The following is a 20,811-nucleotide window of genomic DNA, read 5'->3' as shown; positions in this document are numbered from 1 at the left end:
TGTATCAAGCAGCTCTTTAGTCAAATACTAATATATTGTGATATATAAACATTTGACTTCTAATTTGTAAACTGTATCATCATACCATCATTACTGTCTGCAAAATACCATAAAAGTATCACATCATGATGGTTTTCCAATGAGATCTTTTCAAATTGTTTAAAATCATACAAAATATTATTTGAGGGTCAATGAGAAGAGGATGCATGGATTTATTTTCTGTAATCAAACATTAAATTAGTGTTAAGTGCTAATTTTGTAGTGCCAGTTAATTGGTGTTTATGACTCCAGCATTGGTTTTCAGATATGTATATAAAGGTGTTGAAACTAATGTTATGGACTCAAACAGCAGAAAGAAATCATCAATGATAACTGCACACTTGTCATTTCAGCTTTTAGTGTATTTTCTTTTGGAAATACATCCTGAATGTTGTTGCATGTTGTTGAATCTCACCTGACACCAGATTCTCATTCATGTCAATTTAAGATGCATCTACTTGTGTCTTAGTAGCTTTCTTTATCATTCCAATGACAGGAGTTCAACCCAGAAGAGTTTTACCATCTGCTGGAAGCGGCCGAGGACCACGCCAAGGAGGGACAACTGATGAAGGCGGACATCCCTCGATACATCATCAGTCAGTTGGGGCTGACCAGAGACCCACTGGAGGGTAAGAGACAGAAAATACATATACGTTGTACACTTGCAGCTTTATATGTGGACAGAAAAGAATGGGTGAAGTTTTTTAATTTGCAGGAATGCTCTCTGACAGACATTTGCTGGTTTCACTTATTCACTTTGCTGCCAAGAGTTAGACGAAAAGATCGATACCACTCTCATGTCGGTGTGTTAAGAGTGGAGCTGGACCCAGGAGGCAATTAACCCAACTTGCCATAAAGACTGAAAGCAGTTGGAAACAACTAGCCTGGGTGTTTCTAAAGTGAAAAATTCAGCCACCAACATATCTAAAGTGCACAGGTTAACTTGCTGCGTCTTTTTTGTTTTATTTCTTTGGCAAATACACAACAGCAATCTAACAATGACAGTGAGGAGTTATGTGCCGTAACACTTTCTTGTTTAACAGCAGTGACTTAATTCAAATTTACAGCCGCAGTGACACCGTGACTGAACTGCTGTTTGTCAGGAAATAGGCACAGCCTGTAACAGCTTGTCCTTTTCACTGTAGCTTGTTAATTAGTGAGATTTAGATGTGCTAGTCGGGTGCAATTGATTTGTTGGCCATTGCTTCTCTCATTGCAAAGAATAGAGGCAAAGATGGATGATTTGTGTTCAACAAACTGGACATCCTCACTCATTTAGAAGAGATGGCAACTGCTCATCTTAATTGTCAAATGTGAAGTCAGCATGAAGTCTTTAATTAGCAGTTAAAGAAAACAAGTTGTGCCTGTGTTTTATTATCATTAGTCCAAGAAGCATAACAGAATAATGACAAGGGGGCAATAAATACAAGATCTACAGCCAAACTGTTTTGTGAGAGACCACAGGTAGACTAAAAAATCCTTTTCAGATTGATGCTGAATAATAATCACACCTGCAACTGTGTGGCTCTATTGCACTGTAGGTATCATTTTTTTCTCAATAAGCCCAGACTAAATTGGAATGGAAATTTAAGTCTGTTATGTAGGACTAGATCTTAATGTCCCTTAATTGCCCTCCTGAGACTTGACAGGATGGTCAGAAAAGAAGAAAACAAGCCTTGGCTCATGAAGGGAAAAAAAAGTACAGCGTCCTAAAGGCTGTTTTCAAGATTAGGTTTCGATTGAATTTGGCATCGTGCTGGTTTTCCCATTCCTGTTTCTACAGGTTCTTTGCCTACAATATAAAAAGAGCATGTAGTATTATAGCTGCACCTCCTTCTGTTACATTATATCAGCTGATGAATCAGGAAAGATGTTATGATCGAAGGTTTGTCACTTTAAATACATGTGTTTACTCAGTCAAAGCTCCACAACGCAATCAGGGCTTGCAACATCCTAAATGATGATGGAGGGAGAATAATTTCTGGATCAGGGAGGAATGAGGACAGGAAGAAGGAGGAAGCGAGTCTAACTGTTCCCCCTGCTTTCAGTTTCTGAGCTAATCACCTCTAGACTGTACCTCAATACAACACAGAGTGGGCTGACATGAACCTTTAGCTCTCAGCAAGAAGGCAAACAGGTCTATTTCACAAAATACCAAACAAATTCCTGTAAATTAGAGGTTTTCAGTGTTCAGTGCACGTCTCAGTGGAATTTGGGTGAAGTTAAAGCGACCAGTGCCTGCTGGAGAGTTAGCTGTTGTCGTTTAACCTCCTCATTTGGCCCGTTTAACATTGTTAGCAGTTGGAGCAGCAGCAGTGTGTGTTACACACAGCTAATGGAGGCTATTACAGCACTGAAAAACCCTCAGTGCCTTATTGCTGCTGTAGTCTTTCTCATAATATTTCAAAAATATCATTATCCTAGATGTTTATCTCTAATAAATGTCTGTAAATTTGCCTAGAAATCAAAAAGAGGTTCCATGTAAGTTACCAAAAAAACACCACATCAAAGTATCCTCTGATGTTTGTTCAATGGTTAATTCTATCTACTTCATGGGTGTCACGTTACCAGAGTGAAAGCAAATCCAGGTTATGCAGCACACAGTATAATTCAGTGACCACATGGCAACATTACATTTTCTAATGTATATTAATTCCTGTTTACATCCACTAAAGCCCACAAATTGTTATTAAGACTAAGATTATAGTTCATTAATTTTACTTTTTGCATGTTGCTTCAGTATTTTTCGTCTATTTTGTGGGGTAGCAGGAGGAGTCAGACCAAAAACTGTCACTTAAAACTTTAATCAGCTTTTCCTGACTGTTCAGGATGAGGATTGACATGTAAAGTCTGAACCTGCTGGATCATTTTGTGGCGGTGGCGTCGCTCTCCTTCATTAATCACCGTGGCTCAAATTCGTCCCTCAGTCTCAGTTCTAATTCACATCTGCTCCGTCCCGCCCAGTTGCATCCATCAAGAGCTGCCCATCAGCTGATGGGTTAAATGGCTCGGAAAGACTGTTCTTGGCAAGCCACTGTGGGTTTTTTCCTGAATTCATGAGGAATACATTAGATTCTGAGTTAATCTCTGCTAACAATGTGCCACTTGTAATCTTGATCTTGCACTTTGTTTAGCACCTGCATTATCATGCACAGGCACACAGGCACACATGCACACCCACATAGCTGCTTGCATATCCACACTTTCACACTCCAAATCCTTGTCTTGGTTTCTCATTCAGACCGTTGACAAGATCAGTTGTTTTCGGTGTCAAACTGAAACTTGCAGAATATACAATTTTCAGCTCAGTGACTTTTATCTTTCATGAACTTCATATCGACAGGGCGGCTTTGTAAATGCTTTGCAAAGTTAATTATCATTCGATTATTCCCCTGCTTCAACAAAACAGTGGTATAATCAGTGTATTCAAGCAGCTGTCACATACAAGAGTGCAAGAACACTGAAAATTAGCTGCCAGTGCTGCCGATGGAGGGAGCAGGAACAAAGTGAGGGGGAGGGAGAGCTGAAAGAGACAAGAAGAATTAATCGGAAGAAGCTATTTTAATTCTCATATTTTTCTATCTGTGATTTGAGGCGTTTGGTCCTTCAGCTGTTTTGAAACTTGAATAGCTGTTTTGTTAAGGATGTCTGAGCAGCTGCATTTTTTTTTTATCGGCTCAGCGTGTGGGAGGCCGGTTGTTTCAGCTTGAGAATTGACTCTGTTCATTGTGGCAGCAGTTTTCGCTTGTTAACCAACATGTTTCTCAACAGAAATCGTGAGCCTGGACAGCTACGACAGCGAGGGTCCACATACTCCAGAGACCGACGACTCAGCAGAGGTGATGGACACAGGACAGATCAGACTGTGTTTGCATTCATTCACACATACATGCAATATAAATGTCATGTTACCACACAAACTCACACATGCAACAAATTTATCATTATTTGAATTCTAATGTTTAAACTGATGATGTCAACAGGGAAAAGGCAGATCCATCAAGCCACCCAGTGAAGAGGACTTTCAGAGCATCAAACTGATCAGCAATGGAGCTTATGGGTAAGCTGCTGATTTATTCCTTGTTGATCCCTCACCTATAACTCAAATCAGATCCAATGTGTCTCTTATAGTGTGTTTTTCTAGAGCTTTCAATCCAATTCAGTATATGAAATTTTCTCAGGCGTCACTAGGAGCCTTAATCGTTGCAACTTCAACAGATAAATAAGAAAACATCTACCAACACTGGATTTCAATCCCTGGAAACATCTACTCTGTGGACCTTGACTCAAAATGTTACTAATTTTTAATTAGTTTGTTTGCTTGATTTACTGTTTCAAGGGTCTAAGCCTGGTCATTATAATAATGAACTTTACATGTAGGAAATAAGAAGATCAATTAAAGAAACAAGACAGTGGCGGAACTAACAATGATAGCAGCACAGTAATAACATTTTTCCTCTTTTTTCTGCTATTTGATATGTAGCCTATTTGAAATACTGCTCATAAACACTTTAATTACATTTCAGTTAAAGCTTATTAGATGACTGTTTCATGTGATGATTGATGTAAAGCAAATGTTTTTGTTGAGCTTTTTAATAGATGTAATCAAAATCACTTAATCCTGCTGAGCTTATAAAGGTTTACACATTAAATGGTTTCTGATTACCAAGGATATTTATAAACTACATTTGTTTAAACTGAGTGAACTTAAAAATGAAAATAAAATAATATCTCTGATTTGCAAAATGTACAGTTTTATGAAGTAACTTTAGCTGTGATACAGATAAAATCATTCCTTTGTAGGTGTTCAAGCTGAGTAGAAAACATGACCAATATGAAGGAGTTGCCTCTAAAGCTATGAGAAAAAAAAAATATTACAACAAAAAGGAGACTTCAAGTTCTAAGTGATACAGTTGGCAGGAAGGTCAAAGAAAACTGAGAAATACATCTGCATTAATACCGAAGCCTTGATAACAGAAGAAACAACCTTTCAATACAGACTATAAGAAGAATTTCATGCCCAGAAACCTCACAACATTTCATTTCTGACTATGTTAAAGCACTTCAAAGTTAACTTTAATATGCTGAACAGACCAGTAGAATTCTCAGAATCTGTTTCCTGCAGTGATGAATTTAAACTGGAAATGTTTGGACTTGTGGATGCAGTGGTATGTCTGTCTTAAGACGGGGAAAGCCTGTATGACACGAAGAACAGAACCATCTCAACAGTGAACTATTTAGGTTGATCTTTCACATTGTTGAGGTGTTCTTCTGGCTGTGTGAGGAGCATCGTGGTTTTTTTTAAGAATGTGGTGCAATCTCTGGACGTTCCAGTAAGTACACATCCAAGTCAACCAAAGCTTGGTTCAGGAATTGTGTCCTGGGATGTTCTTGAGGTACCATCTCAGTCGCTGGATTGAATCCCACTGAAAATCTTTATTAGGGTTTAACGAAAGAAGATGAAGATGAGGGAGAGGCTCAAATACCACAAGGGAGAAACTGCTGAAAGTTTAGAGGAGGTCATAAATAGGACAAAAGCTGTACTGACTCTAGATGTTTAATAATTTTTCTTCTTAAATGTCTTATCTGCTGAACATTACATTGTCAAAAATCACTCAAATGTGTGTTTTCATGAGATTTTATCCACATCATTAGACTGTGTCTTAGTGTATGGGAGTTTTAATACATTTGATTGCAGCTGCAAATGTTAAAATATGATGTCTTGTTATATTTTATATCTCATATTTAATAGCATTTCATAACACTGTGTTGGACAGAATGTATTTGGTATGACACAGGAAAACAAACAACAACTAAACAGTACAGACACTAAAAGCGGTGCTCTAGTTGTTCTTCCTGCCACTGAAAATAATTAAAGCAACGAATTATGGAAAACCAGAAGGATTTAGATGGGACACATTTTAAAATGTATGTTTAAAATGTAATCGTGGACTGGTCTATCCGACAGTTTGAAAGAAAATTACATTAATTTAAAATCAGAAGTAACATATGGTGCGCATGCTGTTAAATGCTGTCTAAAGCTGTACATCAGAAATAGAAGCATTGCGCCTGCCAGGCCTGTGTTTATCCAACATTATCTGCCCATGAAAAAGAACACTTCAAAGAATTCAATCCAGGATCAAAGACAAAATTAAAGTTGTTTGCTTGGGGCTTGACATTTTTTGCTGTAGGTTTTCAAAGTCCTAATAGCCACCTTGCCACGTCCAAGCAGCGACACTATATTGAGTTCATATCTAACAGCAGATATTTTTTTACCACCCGCTGTCTTTTCCTCAGTACTTTCACCTCTGCCGTTTTCTCCCCGTCTGTCCTCTTCGTCTCTCCAGCGCCGTCTACCTGGTGCGCCACAGAGAGACACGTCAGCGTTTTGCTATGAAGAAGATCAACAAGCAGAATCTGATACTGAGGAACCAGATCCAGCAGGCGTTCGTGGAGAGAGACATCCTCACCTTCGCAGAGAACCCCTTCGTCGTCTCCATGTTCTGCTCCTTTGAGACACGCCGACACCTCTGCATGGTCATGGAATATGTGGAAGGTGAGGGAGTTTGGCTTACACACGAGATGGGTTCAAATTGGGAAGGTCTCTTTAAATTTATGAGGCCACTCTGTTTTTTTTTTTTTCTTGTTCTGTTTCCACCTTGGAAGGGTTTCTGTCTAAATGTAAAATCACACTTTTCAGCTTTTGTTTGGTTCTCTCCTGAGCTGTCACTACATCTTTGAAATGAACTTCACCACATCGGGACACAGTTTTAAACATCTTCACACATTTTCTCTCAGTATCAACTTCTTTTTTTTATTGTAGTGTTGCTGACCTCAAAGTTAAGGCTTCAACTTCTGGATTTTATTTATTTAATTCTGGATAAAACAGTCCTATAAGTATCTGATTTTTGTTAACCCCTGCTCCCAAGCCACATATAAAACGTTCAGGAAAGCACTATGTTTGAATAAAATATTTCTGGAAGGGTAGATGAGATGCTTATTTCACAGCCGCTCCAGCACTTTTCATCTTCCTTTCAGCTGTGCAGTGTTTTACGCAGGGCAGTGTTTTGGCTCGGCTGCAGCAGCTCTTATATTTGCTGTTGCTGCACAGACACACTGAGGCGTCAGGGTAGGCGTGAATAAGTGAGTCACGATAACGATGACTCTGCCAAACACGGATTAATGGCAGCAAAAATGGACAACATGCCAAGAAACCATTAGCAGCAGAAAAACAAAAAACTTTTCTCCCATTCAGAAGCACTGATGCTAAGAATGCTGTTAATATGAATCATCTGTTCTGGGTCTATTCTGCCTAATCAAAGAATCAAAATACATCACAGTACAATTTGTCTGAATATTTAACCCTCCTGTTGGGTTTGTTTCTTAGGAACAGCATCCTGGGACATTTTTAATTATCCAAAAATGTCAGAAACCACAAAATCCTAATAAGCATTGTTTATATTTCATTATTAACTCCATCACTAATCATTTCAGTCAATATTTAGTGACTTGGTGTTCTTTACCTCTCGCAGATCATGGTTCAAAGGGGATACTTCACTCATTTTTCATAAAAAATTGCATGTTTAAACTTCTTTTAATGTACACCTACACTACCAGTCAAAAGTTTGGACACACCTTCTCATTCAGTGGTTTTTATTTAATTATTTTATACATTGTAGATTAATACTGAAGACGTCAAAGCTATGAAAGAATACATTCATTGAATTATGTCGTCAACAAAAATGTGTTAATGTCACAGCGTGGGGATGAACCTGAGCAAAGAGCACACAGATGAGGGACTGAGGCAAGAACAAGGGTGGATTTTATTGTTTCAAACAGAGGTTAAGGGAGTGCTGGCCGGGGTGGGAAAACTGATGTCTGGAGTAACTGAACTAAACGGGGAGGGTTGGGGGAAAAGGAGGAAGGAGAGGGAGAGGGAGGATGAGGGAGGTCAGGTGGGGGCTGAAGCTGGGACAGAGGAGGGAGCCCTGACAGTTAATCTTCAGTATTTATCTACAATGTAGAAAATATCACAATTAAATAAAAAGCATTGAATGAGAAGGTGTGTCCAAACTTTTGACAGGTCGTGTACATATAATATACAATAGTTTTACATGACATTGTTTTTTTATTTTATTTTGTTTTATATTTTGATTTTTTTTTCTTTTTATGGAGTGTTGTTGATAAATGAACACAATGCATATCTTCTGTTCAGGGTGGGTTTGCAAATATGTGAAATGAACCATTTTCATTTTGTATGTTGAATACACTTATTAAGCCAAGCACAAGAAGTTTCATATCAAAAAAAATACTTTTATCTTTTTTTTTTTCACTTTGAAATGGGTCCATTTGACCCGCGACATAACAGGAGGGTTAAGACGTCAAGCATAAAAACTGTGTTTGCTTTTTGTGTTCTCAGGTGGCGACTGTGCCACTCTGTTGAAGAACATTGGCGCTCTGCCTGTGGAGCTGGCCAGGATGTACTTTGCTGAAACTGTTTTAGCGCTGGAGTATCTGCACAACTACGGTATCGTCCACAGAGATCTCAAACCTGACAAGTGAGTGTTGAGGCAGCACTAGTCAATGTTTCTAGATGAACAAATTGATCTTTTGACAACGCGTGAAAGTCATAGTGACTAATTTACAGTACATTAATGTGATGGAGCATTTTTTTTTTGTTTACCCTTGACTCTTTTTGGTTCACCTTTTTACCTTATTTCCAGCTGCATAAAGCTGCTTTGTCCAGCAAGAAAACCTCCGATAAACCATTTTTTAAAATTTCCAATTGGAAACTAAGACTTTACATAGCAATGTTGCTCCATCACTGCTAAGATGTGTAGATACTTAATTACTTGCTAACACGTTTCTACAGCCAAACATCCTAATTAGGTAATAATAGTAGTAGTTAGTGTCATATTTACTGCTGGATTATCTGTTAATATCCATGTCGAATCACTTGACGTCGAATTATCATGACATTCGTGGCATTAAATATGAACATCACAGGGGCTTTGAAAATCACTATATCCCTTTTTATATGGGGATTTTACTGTTATTTGCCAGAATTTGAACCTGAATGCATGTTTTTCTCTCCATGCAGTCTCCTGATCACCTCCATGGGCCACATTAAGCTCACAGACTTTGGTTTGTCAAAAATGGGTCTAATGAGTCTCACCACCAACCTATATGAAGGACACATTGAGAAAGATGCCAGAGAGTTTCTGGACAAGCAGGTACAGTAACTTTTCGTGCCAGTCTGCATCAGAGTTCTTTGTAATTGCAGTGTTTTAATACTGTATGATAAAAATACAAAGGCTGCTGACAGATTCATTTTAATTAGCAGGTGTATGAATGAGGGGTGTGTGATGCAGAATCAGTTAAAGATGGTGCCTGATCAGCCAACTGCCATTCAACACAGTCTTTAGTCTTCTCCAGCTATGCGTGCAAACCTGCCAAGTCGTCCAGCGAAATCAATAATCTCAGAATAAAGACGCTGCGTTACAGTGCTTCCTGTTCATTAATGCGCTCCATCTCCATCACAATCCCATTTTGCAATTACAGTTATTGTTTATGCTCTGAATTGAACCCGTCATAATCAGTCAGATTGGCCTGTGTCTCCTCCAGCTCCTGTTGGTTTGTTTGTCTGCCACTAATCAACACAAAAACTCACAGCTGCAGATAAAACAGGCCACAGTTTTTTCATTTTTGTATTGGAGATTCTGATTAGGAGAACATTTTTCATTCAGTCAGTAATGATGTCATTTATATGTGCAGCCACTGACAAGCTCAATAAAGATGTATACATTTATATTCATTTCCGGATATTCTGATTTGCACATCTTTGCTGTATAATTATTTAAATGAAACCTTGAACATACAGACACAATAGAAAGAACATTGGGTTGTTTGTCCAAATCAACAGTTTACTTAATTGTAGATGATTTCCACTTCATTAACCAATGCATTGAAGTCTCTGGTACGTCTTATGACATCGTAAGGAGTTAAAAAGATGTTTGAATTCTCATTTATGTGGATCGTGCACAAACCTTGTTGCGGATAGTTCTCACTTTTTTTTTTTTTAGTTACTTTGAGTAATTGGGACATTGTACTGTATGATTACCAGGAAAAGGTTCGTTGCTGTCATGTTTGGCATTTCAATGCTTTTAGCATCACAAATAAAGCTCCTTCTGTCTCTGCTGGCAGAATTCCCAACAACAGACGTCTCAAATAAAACCAGAGCTGTCTTAGGAGCTGAATGCTACTAGAGTTTATGTGCAGAAGTGTCTTGTTTTTGGATGAACTGACCTTGTTAAGGATATTTGTGAAAAGTCCATCGATTCATTACATGCATGACAACAGCTTACATTGCTCTGCCTTAGTTTCCTCCACTTTCTCTTGATCACTCCTCAGGTCTGCGGTACTCCAGAGTACATCGCTCCAGAGGTGATTCTTCGTCAAGGTTACGGGAAGCCAGTAGATTGGTGGGCCATGGGCATCATCCTCTATGAGTTCTTGGTGGGCTGTGTGCCTTTCTTTGGAGACACTCCTGAGGAGCTTTTTGGACAGGTCATCACAGGTGAGGAACTTTATCAGTACTGCTTTATCCTGAAGATCTTCTGAAATTGCATATTTTTATCACAAAACTACAAAGTTTGGTAAGCCAATTGCACTTTAAATTTGGAATCTTGAGAGTGTAGTTGGTCTCCAGGTGGAACTAGTGACATTAAAGGCATTTTTGCAGTGGTTTGTTCTAGCCTATGGTTTATCATCTGGAAAAGTATTTTACAGGAGGCAGTTTTCCTTCATTGTTATTCTGACTCTTTGCTCTCTCTCTCTCGTGTCTCTGGTAGATGATATAGTTTGGCCCGATGGTGACGACGCTTTGCCTGCAGATGCTCAGGCCCTCATCTCTGCTCTGCTTCAGACCAACCCTCTTGTGAGGCTGGGTACAGGTACTGCTTTTTGCATTTACTTCATCTACCACCTGCAGCTATTTGGAGCGAGGTTTAGAATGCAAAATATCACAAAATGAATTAGGTTCTGAATAATTTCTCAGTATTTTGAGACTCAGTTTCCAGCTGAGAGTTAGATATTCATTGAATATTGCGCTGCTGCTAGCAGCTAGTTAGCTTAGCACAAAAATTTATCCACAGTTAATAAAGTCCACCTTGCAACAAGCTGCAGTTTTGAAGAGATGATGGTTTCTTTGGCCCGGACAGGTGAACTGTTTCCTGTCATGATGCTAAGCTCATTGTCTTCTGGCTTTCATTTAGAATGGACAAATAGAATATGATCCTTTAATCTGACCAATTATAAAGTAGATACACATGTTTACCAAATAGATGAATGTTGAACTTTTTCCAATGAAGCATGCGGATGATTAACATTCTGAAACCCAAGCAGTTTCTTGGCATTTTTTGCCAGTGTCATATTTTTACTTGTTTTTCACTGTAATGTAAAGTCACACATCTCTATGGAAACAGCATGACCGTGGCTAGAAGTAGAAGGTATTCAAATGTGTCTTTTGGCCAGTATGACACAGTTACAGTGTCATAAATTATAAAAAGAAATGTTGAATTCCTTTTGCTATTTATTTCACAAAACTTTTAAAAACCTGGACTCAATATGTACAACATTTTTTAACATTTTACTCCCAGGTGTTACCAGTAGCATATTGGGGAAAAGGATGGCTCCTCATACTATATTTATTTTACTACTCACATTTTTAATCTGTGACCATATTTGTCTCCTTTATACTCTGTATAAACACAGCCTGTAGTGCAACCCAGATTATTCTCGTTGAGTCAAGCAATGCATAATTGATTGATTTATTTTTATAAAATTTTTTAGCAGACTATTGGTAGAGCAAATTGTTATTTTTGGCAATTTTTACAGTATATTTATTTTTGATTAAATATATTTTTAAGATTAAATTTGGTTAAGATTCCTGATAAAACAGCACGTCACAGATGAGTACTTCAGGTACAATCCGAAACCTGAAAATCTGATGATCATTTCTGTTTTTACATTTCCTGGTTCTGATAAATGGTGTCATTTTGATATTTTTCTTTAACGATAAGATTTGGGGTTCAGAGAGTTAAGTCAAATCCACTTCACATGTTGTTTGTGCCCCTGCCACTAGGTGGAGCGTTTGAGGTGAAGCAGCACTCGTTCTTCACTGAGCTGGACTGGAACAGTTTGCTGAGACAGAAGGCAGAGTTCATCCCTCACCTGGAGTCAGAGGAGGACACCAGCTACTTTGATAGTACGTGTGTCTGGATTTATGTGCCTATAAAGGACAGTTGTTACATTAATATTAGGTTTATGAGTTGTACAACAATTTTCTGACACCATCCCAGTAAAATATGCACATTTTATCTTGAACTGACATCCCTCCTCTCCTTCACTCTCTGCCAGCCCGCTCGGATCGTTATCACCACATCAATAAGTACGACGAGGACGACACCAATGATGATGAGCCGGTGGAGATCAGACAGTTCTCCTCCTGCTCTCCTCGCTTCAGCAAGGTCTGATTTTGCCTCTCTACCACCCCCTCCTCTTTCATCAATCTCTTACTCTCTCTGTCAGCCTGTCATAGTTTGTCATATAGAAGCTCACTTGGCACTGGAGATTACTTGACAGGATTAGATGAGGAAGAAGAAAATAAAAAAGTTTTTTTTTACCTGGTGTATAAAAAAAGTCTAACTAGGCTGTGTAACTCCTACACCATCCATCCTTATTCATCTTGTCCCCAGTTTCTTATTTAAACCACGTAATTCAGGCCCATGTACCCTTGATGCTGAGGCCTCTTGCTTCCTTTTTGCACCTGTCTGCAGATGTGTGCGTCATGACCCAGACATCTCACAGCCTCATTTGTTTTTTACAGCCTTCCTCTCCTTTAATGCTGATTTGTGACTCTCTTTCAGTCACACTTTTTCTCTTGGGTGGGATTTTCTCACCTCGAGCTGTTTTGCTTTTTGCTCTCTCAACTCTTTCACTTTTATTCTCTCTCCATCTGTCTGTCTATCTAACCCACTTTGCCTTCCTTCTCTCTTTCACCTGGTCCATCGTCTCACGTTTGGGTTATGGAGTCGAGAAGGAGCTCTTCAGTAGATGGAAAGTGCCTCATTGAGAGCCCATTTTCAATTAAATTTGAGATGCATTTGATGTTGCAGTTTTGAAAAAAAAGCAGTTACACAGCTGCTGAGTGTCCTTGCTCAAGTAAAGATTTCTTATATTCTGACTGTATCAGAAACATACTGAGATCTACAGTGAACACACACGTATTTCATTCATTTTATCGTATTAACATAGAACTACAATTACTAGATAAATGATCCATTAGTTTCAATTTCAATAATCCATTGATCATTTTGGTAATCTTTTAGGTACAAATGCCTAAAGTCTGCTTGTTTTAGCTTCTCCAATATGATAATTTGCTGTTTTTCCTCTCTTGTTTTCTTTATCATTTAAAACATTGGAACTTTAAAAAATAGTTGACAGGCATTTTACATTGTATATAACAAGCAATTACTTAACTATTCAGGATAGATATAAAAGATGAATTGATAATATAAAAATTAAAGTAGCACTGCTGTGTATTACTGTACCTGTATATATCCAAAATGTTAAAAGACTGACCCAAAACAGGTAGAAAAAACAATCTAATTATACATCAGCAGATTTGTAAATTTATAACTTCAGACTGTATATTTTGCTTGTAACCTTTAAGGACTCTTATTTCCTGAGAGGCACTTCATGATTTTCTGAGATAAACATTTGTCCTCATTATTGTTTCTCATGCCTATTATAACAAGAGACCATCATGTTTTAGTGCATTAGCTGATTTAGCATCACCTCATGTAACCTCATTTGATTGTGGTTTATTGTCTGGACACATTGTCCTGAAGCTCTAATAAACAAAGATGAAATTGGATGATAAAACAGAAAAAGTCGATGCTAATGACTCCTTTGTGCAGGTGAGATAATGAACCCCCAAAATGTTCACAACAAATAGTCGCACTCCAAACCATAAAAAATAGAGAAACAGATGTCATGAGTAATCACCTAGAGCTGAAAGCAGCCTTTCCAAAATGTGTTTAGCTACTTTACATTTAGATCAAATTAAATCACAGCTTTAGAGGTCTCATAAATAAAATTAAGAAATAAATTATTTCTGGCTGTTGACATCATTTTGGTTTTCCTCCCGAGAAGACAGCTGGGTCTTCACTTGTTTCCATGGTGCACCACTGAATATTCTTTAGGCTTTCCTTAACGCTGCTTGTCTTGTTGTCCTCCCCCACACAGCTTAGCTTTCCTGTGTTACTGTGCACATAATAGGAGCCTTACAGAGTAACTGTTAACATGCCTTTGTGGAAATGTTAATGCTCACGTACAGGCGTGCTTGAAAGCAAACGAGTTATGCACTTCAATGTATTAGGTCACATCTGATGTGGTCTCATGTTTTGAGAGTCAGGTTTCCTTTACAAAGACACATGCTGAATATTAGGAATTAAGAAACCACTTTGCATGAAAGAGTGCAAAAACATCCCCAAACCATTAACTATAACCTTTACAGTATTTCATATAACACTTGCCATCTTTTTTAAGGATGAGAGTCAAAAAGGATGACGTGGTCCCACCTTTAGGTGTGGAGTGACAAGTGCACACCTCCAAACATGAGTCACGTTGATGTAACTAGTGCATCACAAAGATAAATACGTCTTTTTTTTTTTTTTTTTTTTAAAGGCTGTTTAATTTGACCATGATTCAGTCCCACTGCATATTTAACACAGTAATCATTCTCCAAAATTATGCAATGTGTATAGCTTCCAAGCTGGAGCTAAAGGAAATATATTTACAACCACTGTTTGATAAATTCCAAATATCAGACGCTGCTGCCAGTCAGTATTAATCCTGTGATGAGGCCTCGGTCTGTAAAAGCCAACACGCAAATTAGTATTTTTAGACTAAAGCTGCCAATAGCTAATATACAGGCCTGTGCCAGTTTTGAAACTGCAGCTATTTTCCTGCCAAAAAGTTTTAAAATACAAGGATTCATAATGTTCTACCCATCAGGGTGTCAAAGTATTTGGGTCAGACTTTGAGGCATCATTTTACACAAAAAAAAAAAAACTTCATTGAAAAGTAGAAGAGTCAGAAGCTCCTGAAGGAAGTGTTTTAAAAGTTGAAGCCCGTGAGGCATCAGTGTGACGCAGAAATCAACTAGGAAAGTAAAACCATCTTCTCTCAGACATTTTGAGCTGGCAGACTGACTGGAAAGAGAAATCAGGACTTCGATCTTCCTTTAAAGATTGATGGACAGCGTTTAGCTTTCTTTTAATTGCACACACTCTTCTTGCTTATCAAAACTCACCAACATTGCTCACAATGCAGCTCGACCTCAGACACATTTGGTGGAGATTCAGGTAGCAAGTAATGTGGCTTCAAATTTCAAGCAGAGACAAGAAACAGACTGCAGAGGTTTGGTTTCTTCACTTCTCTTTAGCTTCACAACATTGGACTATTTTTCATAGTGAAACTTGAACCAATTAATCAGACACAGTTCTTTCTGGAGCCACACAGGCATTTGCACAACTCATGCAACTCTTTCACAAATGTTAGTCAGATCTATAAAGAATTGGTGGAATTCCTCTTTAAGAGAAAAATCAATTTAATGAATTAAAGGTTTAATTTCTCCCATGTGGAATGAATAGCTACTCTTAATATTAAAACACTAAAAACCTTTAGTCTGCACTGAACGAACAGCAGCAGACATTTTTAATGACATCGATTGTCTTATTGTAGGTTTATATAGATTATGTTTACTATTTTTATGCGAGGTTGATACAAAAATACTTACAGTACACTAAATTTAACTGAACTGAGCAAACATTTCCTCATATCAGCAGACAAATAAATATGTATCTGCTAATCTGCTAATGAAGGCTTAAAGACCAAATGATTATTGATCGGACTGTGTTTCCCTGCAGGTGTACAGCAGCATGGAGCATCTTTCTCAGCTGGAGCAGAAAGCCACGACTTCCGTGTCCCGTCGGGAGCACAAGGGCCCTCGGGAGGACAAGGTGACCAAGAGAGAGAGCCTGGGCAGCTTCAGCATGAGGGACAAGAGCTGGAGGACGGGCTCGCCTGAGATGTGAGTGGTGGACAGCATCAGATGAGGGGTTTTGAAGGATTGTTCACATGTATGAGACAGTGAGGTTCTTTATACTTACATAAGGTATGAGAGTGTTCAGGAGGTGATTCCCTGAAGGTTTTTTTTCTCTCTTGCCTGCTGCTGAGCTGTCACATATCCCAGTTTGCCTGCAGAACTGTTGTCTTTCTCACTGACACTAATTCTGACGCTTCTTGTATAAAAAGAATTTGTGTGAGAGTTCACACTCATTTTGAGTCGACAACAAACAACAGACTCTCCCTCTCCAAAGTTTGAAATGAGGAGAATGGAAATCAGGAAGCTGGTTCATGTGCTTCCAATATGCCATTGTCTCAGGGTTTGCTATGAATAATTCTTAATTCACTTAATTTAATTCTTAATTACAGTTTATGTAATTGAATAAGGTGGTTTGATACTGTTTGTACTTTCAATGTTCAAGCTATTCACTTGCAATTATTAACATGCACAACACCTATTTAACTCTTCATATTTCCCTCGAAATTACAGAAACTTCTCATTAATTTACATCAAAGGTTTTAGTTTCTACTTCATCTACATGAAAAATGTATTCCCTTCTTGAGACCCAGCTTCATTAGTGATATTGTGGTGTGCTTCTCATGCAGACCACAATATCACTAACTGACACATTGCTGATAGAAACCATGCAGTAGAAACAAATTGCTTTTCATAACTTCATTTCACTTCATTCTCTACGAAGCGTATGCCAGGATTGAAATCCCCCCTATCCCTCCTATATAATAAAATCATCATATTATAAAATTCATACATTGTGCCTCCATAATGGATAAAAATAAGGTGAAAGAGGGTCTTCATTTGCCACCTTACTTATTGGATTTTCTCCTCTTCCATACCAAATGAAATTTTATCTGTAACATCTCTGCAGCAATTATTCATTTTTTGCCTGCAGCTCATTACGGATTTAATTAAAGAAATAATTTAGCAATAGCATCACTTTTATCACCTCATCTGGCTGTGTTTCTACCTCAGTCATTGCTCATCTTTTCTGCATACTAGCAGAAGGGCTTTACCAGGTGATGGATGGATTGACGTGTCTCGGTAGCTACAAGATGGATATTCCTTTACTTTGGTACAAATCTCCATACTCACCTCAGGGCAAATTGTAATAACGTTGATTAGTCTGAACTTTTCACCTAGCGCCGCCATCAGGTCAAAATTTGAAGTTGTACAATACAATACTTTGTGACACTGTGTCCGTGTCTTCTTCCAGGAAACGCCTGTCTTGTTCAGAGTCCCTCTACATGGAGGGAGATGCCAGCCCTCCTCTTGGTGCCCGGCGGCGCTTCTCAGCTCTGATGGATACGCATCGTTTTGCCTCACCTCTAGAAGGTGAGCCAGACTTCCTGTCCCGCCAGAACCCCATGAAGATCCGTGGAACCTCACTGGACGGGACCTCTGTTCCCTCACCGAGCCTCCTGGAGCATAGGAGCAGCCTGAAGGAGATCAACGGAGCAGGTGTGTTAGCAGGAGGCAAGTCATGGAGACGGTAAAAGAGACAAAGAGGAAATAAATGAGAGGGTGACACAGAAAGTCACAAAGAATAAAGCAGTCAGAAAGAGCAAAGGGGACAAAGAGTGGAGAATAACTCAAGGAAAGGTGGAAATCAGACAGTCCTTTCAATTCTTTGTGTGTTTACAGTTTTTGACTCTGGCAGGTGGTGTCTCTTTGTTGCTTTCTTAAGGAAAACATGCCTTTCAAACCAGTTAAATATGTCTCGCTGAACCAGTGGTACAATTCTTAACATTGCTACCTTCACCCCTGATATGTTGCCCTGATTTCCACATGAATCTGTATTCTCACAGACAAATCCCCTCGACCAGGAGAGACACCAGGCATTACCACAGCCATCAGCACATTATCTCCAGGTCCTGCAGCAGCCGGTCGGGATGTGATGACTCCGTTGTATGACCCTCTGGGGCCTCGAGCCACAAATGACCTTGTCCTCCGGAGGGCTCGCCACCAGCATTTGTCTGGTGATGGAGAGAAACGAAACTCCAGAACGGGCAACAAGGTCATCAAGTCAGCCTCTGCCACGGCCCTGTCTGTTATTATACCATCAGGTGAGAGGCACGAGGAAAAAAAAAGAATGAAATCCTTTAGAAAATATTGATTTGTGCCACACTAATACAATATCTTTATCCTCTCTGCCTCCAGTGGAGCAGCATGGTGGCTTCTCTCCACTGGCCAGCCCCATGTCTCCCCACTCTTTCTCCTCCAACCCCTCGTCGCGTGACTCTTCACCCAGCAGAGACTTTTGCCCGGCAGTCAGTGTGCTGCGCTCGCCCATCACCATCCATCGCTCTGGGAAGAAGTATGGCTTCACTCTCAGAGCCATCAGGGTCTACATCGGAGACAGTGACATCTACAGTGTACATCACATTGTCTGGGTAAGAAACTTGGGCTGACACACCCATCACAATCTAAAAACATGTTTTTTTGGACTGTTCAGAGGCCCGGTTTGCGTCCCAGCCTGGGCCTGGGATCTTTCTGCATGGAGTTTGCATGTTCTTTCTGTGCATGCGTGGGCTTTCTCCAGGTACTCCGGCTTCCTCCCATAGTCCAAAAACATGCCGAGTTTAATTGGTGATTCTAAATCTGCAGGTGGGAATGTGAGTGTGCTTGTTTGCCTCTAAGTGTAGCTCTGCGATAGACTGGCGACCCGTCCATGGTGTCCCCAGCCTTCGCCCTAATTCAGATGGGATAGGCTCCCAGGATTAAGCGGTGTATAGATAATGCTTGGATGGATGTTCAGAGATGTCTTTCTGCCACATCTGAACTGGATAGCTTGATATAATGAGGGATTACTTGTTCTTTGAGCTTTTAAGCGTGGATTTTAAAGTTTAGGTGGCATTTAACAGGATTTGGTAAATTAAAAAAACTGATTAAACAGGAGCAAATAAATAAGAGTGCAGAGCAGGATTAGATCAGAAGTAAAGCTGTATAGTTTGGCTCTAGCAATATCTAAAACAGTTGAGAACTTGATTTTTTTCTCATTTCAGATGCACATTTAAATATGTTGCCATCTAATTAAGTCTAAATAGATCACAAGAGCCATTTTCTTTGACTATTATTCTCACAAGAATCTCATTCATTCAGCTTTGGAACCACTGCTCTAATCTCACAGTACACAAATATACATAATTTGAATTGCAAACACGCAGTCCATGTAGAGTTATAATAGAGCCGTTCATTCAAACCAAGATAATTGCTTTCTGTTCTCTGAATGTTTACATGTAAAGGACTTTCCTTGTTATCAACCTGAGTATTTTGTTTGTATTGGCAGCATGTGGAGGACGGAGGTCCCGCCCAGGAAGCTGGCCTGTGTGCCGGTGACCTCATCACTCATGTCAACGGGGAGCCAGTTCACGGTCTGGTCCACACTGAAGTGGTGGAGCTCATCCTCAAGGTCGGCATCAGCAGGATTATTCATGCTCAGCTATAGTGTGTCAGCGTTATTAACCCTCTGAAACCAAAGCAGAGTTATTTTTGCTCCTGTCACTTTTTTACTCACTGTAGGCTTATTTTTAATTTTTTATGTCAAGCATCTCTATGGAAACAGTTAAAAAAAATGGCCAGAAGTAGAGGGAACTTAAAATGCCTTCTGTGCAGTATGACAAAGTTAGAATGCCATAAATCAGAAAACCTGAAAAAGCTAAATTTGATTGTCTTTGATTATTTATTTCATAAAAATTAAAAGTACCTGCAAAATTTTTCCAAGTGCCCCAAGTTATTACCAATACTGGGCAAATGGTGGCTCTGCGTGTTATAGATATTTTACGACTGACATTCTTATTGTTTTTAGCTACTTGTCTCCTGTCTGCTCTGTATAAACACAGCCTGCAGTTCAGCCCAATTCTGCCAAAAAGTCCCTGAAATTTTGTTAGGTGCCAATTGGTCACCGCTGAGTCATTAATGGCTTATTTTTTGCACCAAGGAACTCTGATAAATGAGACATGTAGAATATAGTGATGGCAAATTGTACACTATCACTGTTTTACGTATAGATTTTGGCAAAGTTTTCTGACAGAATGACACAACACTGACAATCAAGAACTGTTGGAAAGTTTCCATTTTTATAGTTTCTGGCTCTGACAAATGGTGTCATTTTGGTGATTTATTAAAGATAACAGGCCAGCTGGCAGCTTTAGGGATTAAGAGGCTTAAAAAGTAGCTTAAAAGTTTTCAATATAAAGCAAAGGCTGTGTATAAACAAGCATCTCAGTGAGTATTTCTGAGCATCAGTTATGTATTTACATATATCTGTGCAGAGTGGCAACAAGGTGACAGTGACGACTACACCTTTTGAGAACACCTCCATTAAGGTGGGCCCTGCTCGCAAGGCCAGCTACAAGTGTAAGATGGCCCGTCGACACAAGAGGACAATGGGCAAAGACAGCCAGGACAGGTAACTTACACACCTGCATCACTGCATTGAACCTCTTGTTCCATAAACATGCTGTACATTAATATAATGGTAGGAGATGGGAGAAGAGTTAGTCTTACATACTGTACAATATGCACAGTAACTACGATGGTCTTGTTTATATTGTATGTAACAA

The 20,811-nt window shown here is 39.1% G+C and overlaps 1 protein-coding gene across 3 annotated transcripts in view; it reads left to right on the top strand.

Annotated features, from left to right (window-relative positions):
* The window catches only part of mast1a (microtubule associated serine/threonine kinase 1a), a 96,690-nt gene that overhangs the window by 70,650 nt on the left and 5,229 nt on the right, over positions 1–20,811 (top strand). For all 3 annotated transcript variants that reach the window (XM_023272756.3, XM_023272757.3, XM_023272758.3), the window contains 16 exons: positions 536–668; positions 3,811–3,878; positions 4,023–4,099; positions 6,387–6,595; positions 8,459–8,597; positions 9,140–9,272; positions 10,450–10,615; positions 10,890–10,991; positions 12,182–12,304; positions 12,457–12,566; positions 16,032–16,195; positions 17,463–17,707; positions 18,055–18,312; positions 18,407–18,639; positions 19,536–19,658; positions 20,521–20,657. In XM_023272756.3, coding sequence (XP_023128524.2) covers positions 536–668; positions 3,811–3,878; positions 4,023–4,099; positions 6,387–6,595; positions 8,459–8,597; positions 9,140–9,272; positions 10,450–10,615; positions 10,890–10,991; positions 12,182–12,304; positions 12,457–12,566; positions 16,032–16,195; positions 17,463–17,707; positions 18,055–18,312; positions 18,407–18,639; positions 19,536–19,658; positions 20,521–20,657 — 2,420 coding nt within the window. The remainder of the gene's footprint in view (positions 1–535; positions 669–3,810; positions 3,879–4,022; positions 4,100–6,386; positions 6,596–8,458; positions 8,598–9,139; positions 9,273–10,449; positions 10,616–10,889; positions 10,992–12,181; positions 12,305–12,456; positions 12,567–16,031; positions 16,196–17,462; positions 17,708–18,054; positions 18,313–18,406; positions 18,640–19,535; positions 19,659–20,520; positions 20,658–20,811) is intronic.

The sequence above is a fragment of the Amphiprion ocellaris genome, chromosome 4 (genome assembly GCF_022539595.1).
Source record: "Amphiprion ocellaris isolate individual 3 ecotype Okinawa chromosome 4, ASM2253959v1, whole genome shotgun sequence".
NCBI classification, from domain to species: domain Eukaryota; kingdom Metazoa; phylum Chordata; class Actinopteri; family Pomacentridae; genus Amphiprion; species Amphiprion ocellaris.
The sequence above is the reverse complement of the archived record's forward strand: the minus strand, read 5'-3'. Positions and strand labels throughout refer to the sequence as shown.